We start from the raw sequence: 17,433 nt of genomic DNA, 5'->3' as shown, positions 1-17,433 counted from the left end.
GAGGATCTAGGATGAATATGAGCAAGACACTCGCTTGCATACGCTTAACGGAAGAAAGTCAGAAGGCAATATAAGTGAAAGCAGTACCTATCACCCACTTTTTGCCTGTGCAATCCTAGCACAACATCAATCCCAAATTCGCCCTATGGATGGTGCATTAAAACTTCTCTCGAAATGTTTGACGCCATCCTAAAAATGAGTACTCGGGTTAATTGACTCCTTTCTTATAGACTATAACTTCAATCACATTCCCATAAATATTATGGGAATGTGATCTTGTGTTCCTATAGCTAGTATTTTCTTCTTGGGCACTGTTTCACCAGCTGTTATCACCCCCACCCCCCACTTCCCCCCTAAGTCCGCAAACATGCAAGCAACTGCTGGTTTGTTCCTGTGTTTATAGGCAACGATCGTTCACTGTCCAGCTTCAAGTCTGCCCAGCCAACTTGTAGTCCTTATTCATTGCAGCTTCCTTACTTTCTTTGGAACAGGCTTCTTCAAACTGTCCCCAAGCACTAAGACCACAAGTTCAAGATATATGTGAACAGGTTCCATCGGTCTTCTTAACCACTTGTCCAAACACAATACCAATTGTGCCATAGGTTTTATATCCTCAATCGCGAAATTGATATTAAAAAAATCATTTTTTGTACATGCGAAGTGTCATATTTTATTAAATTCTTCCCGGTTTCTGCTTAGTTATTGCAGTATATTATTTCGACACGTTTTGTTCCTTTCCCTATATCTTACTGCAAATGGTCCGCATGAAACAACAATTTGAATGTTCAGTTTCCGTAAGGATTTCGAATGTTACAGATTAATAAAATCGTTTCGGCCAGAATTCTGACTGAAAATTTTTATGGATGATCAAAATGAATCTAATAGGTGCGTAACACATTTTGTGAGATGCACGTGAACAAGTTATACAATGATATATCATTTGTTAAAGCATCCCTTCGATACGTTTACTATTTTTTGTATGGTTCCCAAAAATATATATAAGACGTCCTTACTAATTATAATGAAGAGCCAAAGGCTTCAATTCGGCGACATGAACTTATTTAAGTTAAGGGATATTATATCCCATATTGTTTCTTAGCACGGCTAAGAAACAATATGGGATATAATATCCCTTAACTTAAATAAGAAGTCCTTGTTTTTCATTAAATTAATTTTTCTAAGTTATAATCTAAAGAGTGCTTTGAATAGAGTTAATTGTAGGGACGGGTTTCAAACCGAGAATCAAACGCGATATCGAATGACAAAATTTGAAGAAAACTCTTAGCAGCTTCGATAGAAAGCATTTGCTATGTTGTCTAGAAAAAACAAAACAACAAAACTCCCTAGTGGAATCACGAAGTTGGAGTAGAATTTAAAAAAAAAAAAAAGCTTTTAGAAAGTTTTGGTAAACAAATTAGCGTATGCCTTTAGAGAATAGAATATTTAAAAAAAATATAATGAAGTTATGCTATTTTAGAACAAAAAAAGGGGGGGGGAAGGAAAAAAGGAGGCTGTTGATGGAAAAAATGTTGAAATTGAGTGATCCGTAGGGAATTCAGAGTAATAACACGTGAATAAATGAAAAAAAACGGAAATCTGATCAGCCGGAATTAAACACATCGCTTAATTTTGAAGATTTCTTTCATAATACAAGATATGCTCGTTTGCCGAGACATTTTTCATACAATTTGAGTTGATTGTCAATGCGTATGGATATGCAGTTTGAAGGAGTATTCATGGATAGAAAATATTTGTTATTGCATATAAATGATACTAGATAAATTCTTTAAAAAACAATAGTTAAAAATATGCCATATGTAGCTTTAACAGAATTTAAACATAATAGTAATCTAATTTAAAATAATTTTTACATATAATTTTTAATGACAAACCGATCCCCCAGTTTTTCATGCTGAGATTTTTATTTATTAATTTTTCCATAAATGAAACAAATAAAAATCACAGCATGAACAACTGGGATCGGTTTGTCAAGCGGATTGCGAAGTATAACGGTATTTTCCTTCCTTCCTTTTCGTTTACAATTCTGCCCTACATTTTGGCCCTGTTTGAAAATTGTTAGTAAGTATCAAACAATAATAAGAAGTAGCTATAATCCATTTCTCTTCTTCGAAATAGTTGAACAATTTGATCTGTATCTGTTTCTGAGTTGGAAGATGCCCCCTCACTCGCAGATTCACCTTTCATGCTTCTTTTAGATGATGAGTCAGCTAACATCTTTCATTGGGTAAGGTTTTATAATTGTGCTCCTAAACTAGTCTACGTCTACAAATATTGCTGCAATACACTGGTGGTGGCTCTTCTTGCAAGAAAAAAAAAAAAAAACACGTTTGGTAGAAATTAACGCTTTTTTAATTTTTGTACCAAGAAGATTAAGTCTCTAGAGCAAGCAGGTACTTAGCGTTGCGTACCAATCCTTCGGTAGACTGAAATTTCTCACCAGATTCTTATTACTTTACGGCAGTGTTTCTCCAAGTGCGGTATGCGTACCCCCAGGGTTACGCAAAAGGTCTTCAGGGGGCACGTGGCAATTTTCGACTATGCATCATTAACGCATGGAATCATTAAGAAAAAAAAAGAATTATTTTAAACGTATATATTTTTCAATAAATTATATATTATGTATGAATTCTCCTACTCAAATTGCGAGTTACTATCGCCACGACCTTCACGTCCTGGCAATAGTAACTCGCTCCCTACGGTAAACAACACGCTCCTCCCCAACAGCATCACTATACTGAAGATGCAAGAAAAGCAAGTAGTTTTATTGTATCACTGAATAAGGTACAGAGACATTTGCAGTCTGTGTAATATATTTCTCAACAAATAGTGCAATTAGAGACAACTGGGATAAAAACGGCACTAACTAATGAATCACATTTCCCCTCCAACAGAAACTGCTGTATAGACTCAAGCAAAACCATATGTTGCACTGGCAACATATGGTTTTGCTTGACACCCCCTTCCCCGCCGTGAATGTGTTAAAACTAAGAAATATATAGTGAATGTGTTTCAGAATTATGGAATTCGGTTGAAGAGAATTAGCATTTCAACTCAACTGTTGGCTTGCCTTTGGTTCGCACGATCTTTTGTTAACATCGCACCAATCGTATACGCTTCATAGCTGCTCTATTTCTACTGGCCTACCATTGCTGTCTGTTTCGCACTCAGCTTTTACTTCTCATTAGTCATTTGTGAAAGATAGTTCATTACGTATCTCAAGTCTTGTAAATTACTGCTAATTTTTGCTTGAAATAATGGGAAAGAAGATGAAGCTATTTGGGTAGATGACTTTGACGATGCACACAAGGAAACTGTTCTCGATGCCAAAAGTAGCGATAGCGAATAGGAGCTTCTTGGTAAGTCACACCATTTTTAGTTTTTTTCTGAAAACTTTAGTTTCTGAAAATCCCCGCATGAAAATCACCACGATCGATTTTTTAGCTTTAATTTTGGGGAAAAAGTGCGAGTTATATTCGAAGTGCAGTAATTACGGTAATTTTTTTAGCTTTCAAATTCTTAAGTATGGATCAAAATTATTAAGTATGGATTTATAAAACGCACAAAAGAGAGCAATATAGCAAATACAAGTATCTATAAGCAACAAGAAAAACGTTGATATTGTATCTGGATCAAATGAAATTGATAAGGGCGTGTCGTCTGACATCTCTAGAGAACCAACTAGGAAGAAGATGAAAAATCTTCGTAAGTATGACATGAATTACTTGAAATGTGGATTTTCATGGACGGGAAATGTAGAGGAACCTATTCCAAATTTTGTTCTATTAAAAATAAATCATATTTTTTGTTTACATCAACATATAGATTCAAATAAAATAGACATTTACATTGAAATATACTTTATTTATTTATTATTTTGATAAGGAGGTACTTGGTAATAATGAAAATTTAAGAATGGGTACCCGGATATCTGAAGTTTGAGAAACACTGCTTTACGGTATGCGAACTGTTGTTGTTCAGTGACTGGTAAGAGTTGCTTTCCACCTTTATATTGAAATCACATTCAGAATCAGATGAAATAGTTGCAATATTAATCTCGTTTGGTGGTGAAGTTTGATTCGATTGAAATTTGACCGAAGGCTATGAGGCCAGTTAATTGCTTTGTTATCCAGTTAATCAAAATGTTCATGTCGCAACATCCTTGCGGCTGCAGTAGATAGATTAGACCACTGGGTTAAAGGCTTTATGACGAATGTGAAAATTGAATAAGACGGCGAGTTGGTTGTAGTGTAGTGCCTTCCCGCGATAAGTCCTTGCTAGTGTCACGTAATAATAATAGGAAGGTCTTTTGTTAGCTTGAGTCAACTGCTCAACGCGCGTGCGTCAGATTTAATGTTCATAACTTACACTCCCCTTTCCCCAACCCAACTACTACTAATATAGCGAAATGAGTCTGGACTATTTACACAAGCTCTTGTTGACACAGTGCGCAACTGAAAATTAAATGTAAACAAAAGCATGGGCTCGAGCAGAAAGTTATTCTCCGACAGTGTCCTGGCTATGTTTCGGTCATTTTTTTTTGCTCACTTCACTTGTTTTTATTTCTCGTAAAATCTAGAACGATCTGTTACAAATCTGCTAGATATTTCCATAATACATGGTTCACAACTTTGTTAGAAAAAAAAAAATACGACACGAAAGGTTGTAAACCCTTAGTATACATTAGTATCGTCAAGTGGGCTAAGGATTTTTTCCTGTTTTTTTTAAATTAATTTATATGCATATACTGTATTTTTACATAATCCTGAAACCCTGCTCTGGGTACCAAATATGGAACTTTTTCAAGCCACTTCAGGCCTCCATTAAGCAAGGAGGTGGTCTCACCACGGACGATGAAATTCATTTCCCACTTAAAGATGTCACAAACATCCGGTCTACGCGGGATTCGAGCCCTCAGCCTGTTGGTTGGAGAGTAGATCCGCTAGCCACTTGGCAAACCAGACCAGCAAAGCTAATTAATAAAATGTTATTATTAGGTGATTTATTTGATTTTATGAGAGTTGACGATATTTTCTGAGGGATCTTTAGGTGATAAGATATAGAAGTGAATTATTAAATGATTGCTAAATCCTTTTTGTCTTCATAAACTATGTAAAGACGTCATTATAAATCGTTTATTATATATATATATATATATAATCTTCTTATTCCTTCCCTCCTCTTTTACCTTGCGGTGTCGAAGATTTCTTATTCACTTAAATGCTGCTGTATCGAGGATAAGGTGGTTAGCCCTGTGCCTCCCGGTGTGTCCTGTCTGTAGATGTGTATTCACGGGCTGCTTTGCTTGTTCTGGGGGACAAAAAACCGAGTTTCTGGGTGAAAAAACTCCCTACCTCTGTATGAGACGGCAGAGTCACCTTTAGTCGAAAGAGACCAGATAAAGGTTCCTCACGTCACTGACGGGAATCGAACCCAGGTCTTTCCCACCAAAGGGCTTCGTCTATACTGACTTTGTGAAGATTTAACTTAACTTAACTTTTGTTATTTATTCTTGGTGGATTGCTAATTAGTAGTTCAGGTAGCCACTTGTTTACAAGTTGAAATTTAAAACTTGATAGAATGCAGAATTATTAAACTGAATTATTAAATGATGGCTAAACGTTTACTTTTCTAAAGATAATCTGATTAAGTTCATTGTGCAGAACTGTGCCAGGAGGTAGGGTTCTCTACTCTTTGTTTCATACAGTTCAGAGATAATGTTGCTTTAGCAATTTATATATACAAAGAAAATTGACAACGATATCGCTTTAAAAATAATTATCAGCACATTTATTTAATATTTGTATTCTTTTGTGTACGATATTTTTTATTATGTATGTCGATTGTCTACCACTACGAACCGGATCATTGCAATAGCGTGCTTTCTTAAGGGATCAAATTAAAAATGAAACTTTAACATGACATTTGTATCAGCATTATTGAAAATATCTCATTGTCTTGTTTTCTTTCAGAATACGCTGTATGTATTTGGAGGAGAAATTGGGTTCGCTTCCACAGGGGAGACTCCACTGTGGATCCTAGATCTAGGTTTGTACTGAATATTTTAAATATGATTCTACGTTGAAATATTATTAACTCGAATTGTTAATACGCTGATAACTTCCGATAATTAAGTCATCTTATTTAATGATGATCATTGGAATATAAAATACTTATTATTTGTAATTGTTGCTTGATTCTGGTATTGCTAAAGTAGAGTACTGTTCTCTATCAGTAGTGAATTTGGGTTAAGGTGCAGCGACTTGAGAAGTCAGTGAATTATAAATAAGGTTATCCTCATATTTTTGTAACCATTTTCCAACGGTGTGTGTGCTGTGTGCCTTGTAGTATAGCATATTATCTTCCTGTAATTAACTGCTATCAGATGGATAAACTGTAACCATGAAGGAATGCACCCGATCCTTACTGATGTTCAAATAAGTTATAGCATTCATATGTCGCTCTACCAATATCGGGGAACATGTGCCATGATGACACTTCCAACATAACCACACTATCAACTTGGATTGTTGTTACCTGGCACGATAAAGTCCTTATAAAGAACCTTTATAACGGCTTTTCAACTAAAAGTGGGTTAACCCGTCTCACGTAGATATGGAAAGTTCCCCTTCCGGAAACTCGGATTTTTCATATTGGCATGAAAGGAAAATCCAGCATGCAAACTAGTCTCATAGCCGGAACTCCTTCGACCGTAATAAATGAAAACAATTACAGTCAACCACTGCATGTAATTGTTAACATGCTCTTTCATTTCAGACACTAATCGCTGCAGTAGCCCAAGGTAAAGTAAACCGATGACTACGGAGAACTTCAATTGGCTTTTCTTTCTTTCTTTTCTGTCAAACATAAATCTTGAATACATTTTTTAACCATCAAATTCCGAATAGTGGATTACTATTTAGATTGAATCTTATATTTTCGTAATCGATTCTAGTTACTGTTCCTCATACTAACTTTTTTGCACATCTTCGAATAATTTAGGACCTGATAGTTACGGTACCACGATGAGCATCCTGAGCCATGTTATTACCATAGTCAAACGTGCATACTTCTTAACGAAGTTAAACAGAATAAAAAGCGTGCTTAATTAAACTGCATATTCGTCTAAATCTTAAAAAAAAAAAAAAAAAACACATTTTTCATTTGCTCTGAACAGTCAGTTTCTTTATTTACTTTTATGAACTGTTTGGTTTTTGTGACTAAAGTCATCATAAAATCGAGTAGTATAGTAAAGCATTCTTCATAATTTTATATAGGTTCTGCAATCAAAACTTTAACATTTCTGTATGCATATAATTATATTGCTCATACTTATATGTTTACAGAACATGTTTACTTTTCTTTCTTGGAAACAAATTTATGCGCCTTTCCAAAACCGAACAGATGTTAAATTTCACAAAACATAATTCGAATTACTTTTTTTTATTTTAATTTTTTTTTTTTTTATCCTCTGCTTTTATCTCAGAGTTCTAATTTTTGAGTGATTTTTTCTTGTCTCGATCTTTTCCCGTAACTCAGTGAAGTTCTTTTCACCGGATTATTTGTTCCTTAATGGCTATAAGAACTGTCTTCAAACTGTCGTTTTAACAAATTGTTACTAATGGATCTCACTGAAAGTATCAACACTTTTATTCAAGTATTGAGAAAAGAAACAAATCATAGTCTCGTAGCTGAGACGGCCAAACAAACAGTGTTTTTAACTCATTTAACTTCTGACTTCCATTGATTGTAAGCGTCATCGCAAAATCTGTTTCCATTACTTGCCTGTAAACGACGTTTGTTACTATATATATCTACGAAAGACTTTTTTTTTAAACTTATTTATTTCAATGTTAAAATTGCGGTTATTTTCGATTACTTTTCAGCCGTTTAGTATTATGTTAAAGAACCGTAAATTAGTTACTAGCATATTTTATTAATTTTGACTCAGTTACGATTGTTCTAATGGCTACTTTTCGGATCTGAATCGAGCAGTGCATGAGACTATCTTCGACTTATCTTTATCTTCTAATGTAGTATTGATTACCTCCTTGGAAGGCCTTTAAAACTCTAATTACTAAATTATTATCTTGTGTGATTCTCTTTAATTTGCTTGATTGCTTTTGAATTTCTGGCAACTTACGTTTCCATTCTGGTATTTGATAGGAGATTTCAATAAAAGGGTGAACCAAGGATAAAATCGTGTGCATTTCAGTTTATTTCCCCCACTCTTTTCATCTACTTTGGAATCCGCACGCAGTTCAGCGGTTTTCTGGATATAATTTTCAGATATGTATGCTGTCAATCGTACATTTTCTGCTTATGCTTTGTTAGCTCACATTTAGTGTCAAGACTTCATAAGTGCGAAATTTGAAACTTTAAAATGCCATCAGTTTTAAAAGCGTACAGATGATTGCCTAGTGTAATTATGTCCACTTTGATAGATAAATGTTGAGTTCCTGCTTACTACATAAGATGTGCACATTTCTTAGAAAAACACTTAAAAGCCATTTCCAAACTAAACTAATCGTTTCCACGTTTCTTTTTTTTTTTTAGAGCATTGCTGCCGATTAAAGACACCAACTGTATTCGAGCCAGGTAACGTTGAGGAATTAATGTCATTGGCACAGTTTTTCCTGCACATCTTCGTCACACGTTGTTATTGCAACCCTGACGTACCTGTCTTCGTCGAATGCACGTTAATTTTTTTTTTAATGCTTGACACGAGCACAGCTTCTCTCTATCATCCAACTTTATATGTATAAAAGTTAAGCCTTCACTTAACACGTGTGTTTCCTGGTTTTAATCTCTTGTGTGACGTCTGGTTCTTTATTTAGAAATTGTCAATAGGAATGAGGCGTCTTTTAAAATATTTAATTTATTGTGTAAGGAAACGTTTGTGACAGTCATAATGTTTGTGTTTGCACTTACTTGGGTTTCTTTTTATCAAGATAAAGATTACTTGTCATTAGGAAATGCTGTCTTTTATACAAAATGGGGAAACTTGCAACTACCTGCTGTTTTCTGGAGACTGAATTGCCTAGCATTTTAAACTGTGACAGTTATTAAAGAACAATCCCTAAAGCTCAGTTTTTACCTTCTTACTCCTTTAACTATGTCCACTGGAATAAATACCATTTGGTATAAATATTTCACAAATAAAATATTCGCTTCATGAGCACTCAGTTGCTTCTTCGTTGAATTTCAGATAACGATTCAAAATTACAATAATCCCTCTCTATGGCTTCATGAATTTAGCGAAATTGAGTATTTAGAATTGTTATCAAAATTTGTCGAAAATGAGGCGACACAAAATTCTGCCCTCAGTTCAGTTGTGATGATGTGTTATCACTATGCAAGACTGCTCTTATGAAGCTACTTTTTTTTTTAAGATTATCAACCATCATTTCCTTACTTGTTATTGTTAGGTGCTGAATCACACGCAGTATTTATTCCGCCTGTAGCATGCTATTCCCAGCTCTTTTTGGACTGATTTTACTGAAATTTGGTATTTGAAATTCTTACACAAATTTGTCTTGCTATTCCAAATTTTCTTTCAGATTGGACCATTTGCGGGAGCACAATGTATTCAAAATTGTATACAGAAGTTTTCTTGAGAAAATTATATTCTTGTTTTTTATCCTTTACCCAAGCATGAGCAGTTTTCATGTAAAATATCTTCGACTACTTCTTATATGTAGAGGAAGTTGACTTCACATCAAATTGCCTCAGTATCCCATAATGCGCAGTATGCCTTTTTTCGAATATAATATTACTCTGCATTATGAGAAGGGTCACTACCCAGACCAGTAGTTGAAGTAATATAATATACACGTTCGAAATGAGGCCTGCTGTGCATTATGGGATAGTGAGACAGTTTGTTGCGAAGTCAACAACCTATATAAAAGTATCCCGCTACTTGTTGCACTCACGCTTGAGTAAAGGATTTTAAAAACAAGAGTACAATTTGTTGTCAAGTGTAATTTACTTTCGTCCAAGCGAGAAAACTTCCTGCAATACTTTATTCAGACTGAGTGGAATTTAATAATATATAGGATTTAGGATAGCCACAAGATGATGCCCATATGATTCAAGTTTGGTTTTAATTTGAGATTTTATTGACAAAATATGTCAAAAGAAATCGAACTGATTTTAATAACCCCCTCACTGATTTGATGCATTTCGGTTTTTGGTTTTTATCTTGCGTTTTCTAGTGAAAAATGGAGCTACGTATCTGCATTATATACACAGAATGGTGGCACTTTAATATATTAATATATAATCAATTTAATATAAAGGCGTATAACTTTTAACGTACTCATCGGAATTTTGCATAGTAACACTGGTCGATAGATTTAATAAATTTGCCGGAGACATACTGATAATTTCCCCCAAAACAACAGGAAATATTGACAATGAAAAATTTAGTTCTGAAGTTTCATTTGTCAATATTTAAAAACTCAGTCTATTTTATCTAAACAGTTCTATGAGAGTTTACTTTCGCCATTCTATTTTGTCGGCTGGCTAATCTTCATTGCAGTAATTTCCATTGATAAACTATTGATAATTCAAGACTTTCCAATGATTTTTTTTCTTTTCATTGTAATTTAATTTTTATTTAAAATAACATTATACTTTTACCCCCGGTTTATTGGCAGAACGATTTGAAATAATTCAATACGTGCAATAATTTTCGTTGTTAATCGTCATACTTTTAAGAGTAGTCAGTGACTAATTTTTTTTTTTCATTATAATCCCATTTTTATTAGCAACAATTCGACATGATAATAATTCTCTCGCTTTGATGCAGTTTTGGTATTTAGGATCAATATTTAAAGTAGTTGAGTCGTTTTAATTGTACAATTTAATCTTCATATTAGATTTTTAAAAAATATGTACAGTTTATATACCAACAAGAATGCGATTACGAAAAACATTAATGTGTGTTTGTCAATGATCATTTCCTTATTGTTGATAATCAGGAAATGATGTAATTCATTTATGAATTTAGGAATTCCTACTTCATTTGTGTACTGAACACTTCAGATTTTGTACATTACCGTCGCATATAATTTCGTAATGATTTTTGCATAATATAGGTACTAAACGTGGCTTTTATTAACTAAATTGCAGTTGTCTGACAAATTTTAGTAAAGATCCCAAATTAATATTATCGATCTGCTCAACTCCGATTGACAATGAATCGAAACGAATATAATCGGTTCACAAGACATTACTGAGAAGCACACATAAAATTATAAATTAGCTAAACGAATGATGTAAACTATGTAAAATGTTAATTCTTTTGTCCAGAATTGTTTGAAATTCCGAAAATATGGAAGAAAAATCTTGTTCAGAATGGCAGAGATAACACTTTCCATGACCATTTTAGATTCAAACCCAAGCCGCATAAGTTACCGGTGAGAATCACGTAGTAACAATATGACCCTAGCGTGTGCACAATTGATTTTCTGCTTGTCAGCTGGTTAGTATTGGTTCTCATTATAAAGGTTATACACCTCATGGAAATCGCTCTCCGAGCTGTTTTTGCCTTCATACTGGAATCACGTCACGTGTGGGATAGCTCTTAAATCTTTTGCATGTCGCCTGGAAAACTATAGTTTTCGTTTATAGACTACAGTTTCTGTGGAAACGTTGAAAAATAGTTAAGGAACCGCTACAACAACACAATCAAATTGCACGCAAAGCATTCACGTGTCGAGAGCTCTTCTCTCTCTTACTAGGTGTCCTGACGTTGCACGATATCCCATCATTCACCACGAACAGCTTTATCGATGCAGCTTTCAGTTGCACTGTAGAAGCGAATATTGTATTATGATTCGCTCTATGTCCTTTTGTATCGAAGGCTTTCAGCTATCGCTATCAGATTGTCGTCCGCTTCATTCGGTTATAAGAACGTTGCCACTTTTGTGAATGTAATGGAACGCCGAGGTGTGGAAGAAACGAGCTGTTGCGTTCATTAGACCATATCAATGCGTTCCGGGATGTAGCTGACCCTCTTCCGCTTGATCTCAGTTTGCATAGTTTAAAGAGGAGGATGTGATGCGTTCGCGTGGTTAGCATTTACATAACACTTCGATTAATCTGATGCATCTATTCATGAATGGAATAGATGCATTTTGTTTCTCAATGATGCATGGAGAAATTAAATTCGAAGAAGAGGACACTTTGGAAACAAGGATATTGCAAAAGAAGTATCCCGAATACTCATTTAAAGCATTGAGATTATTATCATTAAAAACTAAAATATTTTTATTTATTATCCATTCTTTTATTAATGGATAACTTTAAATCACATGGTTTTAAAGAAGATAACAGTGATTAATGCATCAGTACTCGTATGTACAGATTTTGTTCATTCCCTCTTTCTATGTAACAGTGCTTTGTTCTTAATGGCACTGTGATGGATGGAATCCCCGTTCTATTACTAACTTTTCAAAGCCAGTCTTTGATGGCCACAGTTAGGTTTATAACTCGCATCACTTTTATATCTTACTAATGGGAAAAACGCTCCTCGTCTCTGGTTCATGTAAGTAGACGGAGTAATGGTTGTCACTTAACATTCCTCCATCTTTAGAGTACCACTGGAGAGAATATTCGAGTCTTGTTCTTCGATAACTGCGCAGCCCATAAAGAGAAGAAAACTGCGAGGCTTTGCAAGATTGCATTGCGATGTATTTGAATATGCGGACTTTATCAGGCTGTGTCTGTTGGTTGCTATAGTAACCAGAGGATTGTGGAATTATGTGGTCAAAAATAGGCCTTAGAAGTGGTGTCTGAGAGGATGGACTGGATGAAGCGACGTTTAGTTGGATCGATACGAATACTGGTGAACGATTTGAAATTTTTATTTATGTTATGCCTCTCTACATACAGTAGAAATGAAAATAGACGTCTTTTTATACAAGGTTTTTTTTCCCTCATGCTTTAAAAATTCATTGTTTGTAAAGGCGTGATATTCAAAATAATTAAAATTCGGCATTCGAAAAGGTTGAAATTCGTTTTCTTCCTAAAATGTTCTCGAATTCGGTAGTTAAATACATTCTTATAATATTATAAAATTTATAATTTTATATAATTATAAAATTCAAAATGTGTTACATTTAAAATAATTGTGACTATTAAAGTTCAGATATGAAATTTAGTAGTTTCACCTCATAATTAGAGTGTGCGAGAAGATATTCATCTAGTCATCGAATTCTGTGGACGAGCAAGGAAGCTTTTTTCCAGAAAAATTTCATCCAATATTTTTAGGTAACTGCTGGCTATAAGTTCTAAGCTTTAATTCAAAGAAAAAATTAAATAATAGTAACTGGATTCATTACTTTTCTTACCTAACGGACATTGGTCACCATTACTGAGGTGTGTGTGTTCGTAGCAACTAAAGTGAGATGCTAAATAAAGAACATACACGATCGTTTTGACAAATTTCCGTTCATTCTGATAATTAACTCTTAGCGTCTAGATAGATAAATCCGGCATCCCATCTTGCAAAATTGTACAATGAAGAGTAAATTATTCAATAAGATAATCAGCAGTGTTAATATTCTTCTCCTGTAGGTGTCCTTGCTTTTGTCGATGCTAATTATCGGTCATGAATAATGACTTCAGTTTGACCTGCGGACAACGAAGGATCGCTGTAGCTGCTTAGAACAGAACGTGCTTAAAATTACCACTTTGCTTACGACCGGCATAAGCGGCTGTCTGATGATGATGCTGGTTTATGAAGATGTTGTAAGTCTGAGCATCAGATAGCATTCACTGAAGGCAAAGAAGAGTGAATGCACTAATTTATGAAAAGAACGGTGATGTAATGTTCCTCTGTGCTATTGACTTATCCGAAGAATTGCCCTACTGCAATTCTCGAAAAGACTTAATCTCTGAATGAGAAGTTTCAAGATAAATATAAATCGCACCCACTCTTATCTTGCATTTGGAACAACGTTTACGATCATTTGCTCTCCAGCATTCTCTCAGCAATCTTCTTATGTAGGTTCCATTAAGTGTACTGCAGCGCTAAATTAACAATGTATAGTTTCTAAAGCAAGGCACGAACATATAAATTGACGAACACACTATACTAATAAAGTTTACTCTTTGCTGTACATCGTTCTTGAAGAGATCTCTATCTCATGGCTAAAGTGGAATCATTTAGAATCACCACTGATCTTCTTCACTATAGCAGTGTGTCTGTTTTCACAGAGTTGACCGTTTTTCTTCATTAGTAAAGCAATACGAGGTCTACTAATTTATCACTGTTGTTTGTTTCCAATTAAGTGTTCACATGACTGTATGTATAATTTAACATGCCACGTTTTCCACTCTACCCATACTGCTGGTTGTTCAGTTATTTATTTGGTTATATACACACACTCTCGCACGAATCTAATTTTCGGTGCATTATTTATTTAAGCCGGATAGGAATTTGTACTGTTAATGTACTCCAAGGAATTGTCAGGATGCCCTTGCAGCAACTGAACTCCCCATGGATTATTTAATAAGGTAGACTTTTGTCGATCCAAGACATTTTTTATTAATCTAAATTATAGTAACGAAAGGTTTGCACAATACCGTCGTTCCGAGTGAATTTAAATTCACCGTAGTTGAATATTTGTAGACTCATAGGTTGGGAACCGAAACAAGTATGAGATTACTATATTATTGTTTGCGTTCTTTTGCCCTGTTTAGAGGGAAGACAAAACAGCCTGATATTGGCTCACGATATGTCACTGGAGACCTTTCTTTTTATTAAGTTTTTCAGATCTTGATTTCTTTCGTTACATCAATCTTCAAAGTAACTGTTCTCAAACTAGTGTTGCCGACCTGAGCAAGGTTTTTGTAGCTCAAGATTTTCTCGTTTTGTGTGTGGGCGATAAGAAAAATGAAAGAAAAGCAGAAAACAAAACAAAAAAAAAAGTACAGTGGTTAAAGTAACGAGCTCCGTGAGTATCAAGACTATCAGTCATCATTAACTTTCAAGAAATATTCGCCGCACCAATATTCACCACGCCATTTACACGAAGATTACGCGGTCTTTAATCCCCATTAAAATGCCGAAAAGTAATGTGGAAAGATTTTTACTGTGCTTTTAAATCTAAGTTTTTCCGATAAACTGCAATAATTTAGAGTTATCACAAAATTTAAATGCTAATTGAATCTTGTGTCATTTGCTTAACTTGGCAATTAAATTAAATTTGATTGCTCCATTAATTTTATGTTGGGGTGGAATACATACGGCTATTAAAATCGAGGGACAGGTTATCGGATAAACCTCAAGAGATATTATGTGGTTAGCATCAGTAAGAAGGAATTCATTAAACAGGTGTTTCAAATAGATAACTAATTGTGACTGGTAGATTGTATTTCGAGGTACTCGATTCAGTAATCATAATCAAGTGTTCGATTACAATTTGTTTGATTTTATGAAATGGGGAATTTTACTACAGAAATCAGTATTTTTCAGTGCGTGTAGAGATGATTTATAGTTGTTTGAATATTTGCTGTCTTGTGTGAACCCATATATTTCTGTAATTAGATTCCAGTTAGGGTTACTGTCTCAGTAGAAATGAATTCTTAATATCCCACAATTCACGATCGGTTTTTTCTGTGCTGTTCTTGATGGCTGCTTGGCGTGTAAAAGAGCCTTTGACAAATGCGGCATTATATTTACCTGTCTGTTCAGACACAACACATCCTCACCCCCCCGCCTTTCTATCTTGCAGGCACATTCACTTGGCGGAAACATCACGTCCGTGGTCTAAGTGCCCAGCAGCCAACAGGTCGCCGAGGTCACACTGCAGTCGTTTACAACGGAGCTATGCACGTATACGGAGGATACCAAGATTTAAGAGGATCTTCATCGGAGTTGTGGAGTTTCGATTTTGGTAAGTAGAGCTTTTTTTTTTTTTTTTTTTTTTTCATATTGAATTAAAGCACCATTGGGAAAAAGTATTCGCGTATGAAATTACTAGAATATCAGATAAGCCTTCCTATGAAGTGAATTGTGAAAGTAATAATTATTTTGTGGAATTTTATGCATGGTATTTTCAGATTGCTTTCAAGACTTGAGAGAGACGTGGTGGTAACGATATAACGTTTTCTGTAACGTAGTGCACCCCTCCCCTAGAATTCCTTTACGTTTCATATATAATGGGAAGGAAGGATAGGGGGGTGGCTGAGTTGGCTGTTGCATTCGATACGAAAGACGGCATGAGTAATCAAAGCAAACCGTCTCTCAGTAACCTTATTATCAGTACTGCTTTGGGAAATGTTGTTCCCAACGCTCAGCGTTATTGAAGTCGCGTGATGGCGATCAGTCTTCTATTTTGTCGCTTCGGGTGATGTTTTAGAATTAGATTTGGACCCTCTAATTGGAACAGACGGCTGGCAAACGCCATTTAATTAGTTGTGAAAAACGGATGATCTCTCCCTTCCTCTCGCTCTCGTCCCTCCTGAAATGCAGACGGCAAGAAGCGACACGGTTAATTACAGGTGGGGAAAAGGGACATCATTATTGTCCCCCCCCCGTTGTCTCTCTAAAGTAGAGTTATTCTTTGTGCCAGTGACGAGAGCGCATGAACAACTGGCATCTTACACACGCACCACCCAGATACCAGATATATTTCCACACTAATTAGTATATTTACTCAGACATGGAAATTTTTCTCTTCGTAAAATAATTAAGTTAAGAGCTTAAGCTGAATCACTGTTGAAAAATCACGTTTGTATGCGTTTTTTAATGAAAATTTTAATCTCGTTACCTTCCGACAGCTTAATGATATCTCTGCTTCACTCCGTACATAACAAAAAAAAAAAAAAACCCTCTCCTTTATATACAACCGTGTAATGATGTTAAGTCTTCGGAAGGTACTGTAAATTCTGTTTGAGCGCTGTAGCAGGCATTGTTGACGCTATTTAAAAAAGAACAACTTTTAGATAGTTCCTCCCGGTGTTTTTTATTTTTAAATGAAATGCTAGCGTTATTCTTACAGCATTATTAGTTATTTTGAATTTCGTGATTGTGCTGGTTCTTTATTAATTGAAACTTTACAGCTCCTCCCAGGCAGTCTCAACGGTTAAGAATTCATCTGAGATAACACGCGATTTTAAAATATAAAAGCATCCGCAGTATATTGCAAACAATTTCCTCTTTTGTTCTATAAAAGCGATAAATAGCATTATATTTAGATTGACATGTTTATTTTAAAACCTGAATTATTATTGCAGTTTTGTTTAGTGTTAGATGATTTATTTCTACTGTTACAATGATGTCGTTTTTGAGGGTGATGAAGAGAGAGAATAAATAAGATTATCTAAAATAGCATTCGTTTGGCCGATGAGGCATTGTCAATGAAATTAATGAACTGTGAGAAAGGTTTACAGACGCTGTTGACA

At 34.9% G+C, this 17,433-nt stretch overlaps 1 protein-coding gene across 1 annotated transcript in view; it reads left to right on the top strand.

Moving 5' to 3' along the window:
* Positions 1-17,433, top strand: part of LOC150105501 (uncharacterized) — a 117,591-nt gene that overhangs the window by 26,515 nt on the left and 73,643 nt on the right. The window contains exons 3-4 of the mRNA XM_090393975.1: positions 5,991-6,066; positions 15,762-15,923. Of these exons, the coding sequence (XP_090250101.1) occupies positions 5,991-6,066; positions 15,762-15,923 (238 nt within the window). The remainder of the gene's footprint in view (positions 1-5,990; positions 6,067-15,761; positions 15,924-17,433) is intronic.

Source organism: Typopeltis vanoorti, chromosome 6, assembly GCF_054136105.1.
Source record: "Typopeltis vanoorti isolate ZY-2024b chromosome 6, IOZ_Tvanoo_1.0, whole genome shotgun sequence".
Taxonomy (NCBI): Eukaryota; Metazoa; Arthropoda; class Arachnida; order Uropygi; family Thelyphonidae; genus Typopeltis; species Typopeltis vanoorti.
Note: the sequence above shows the minus strand (reverse complement) of the source record. Positions and strands in the feature narration are given on the sequence as shown.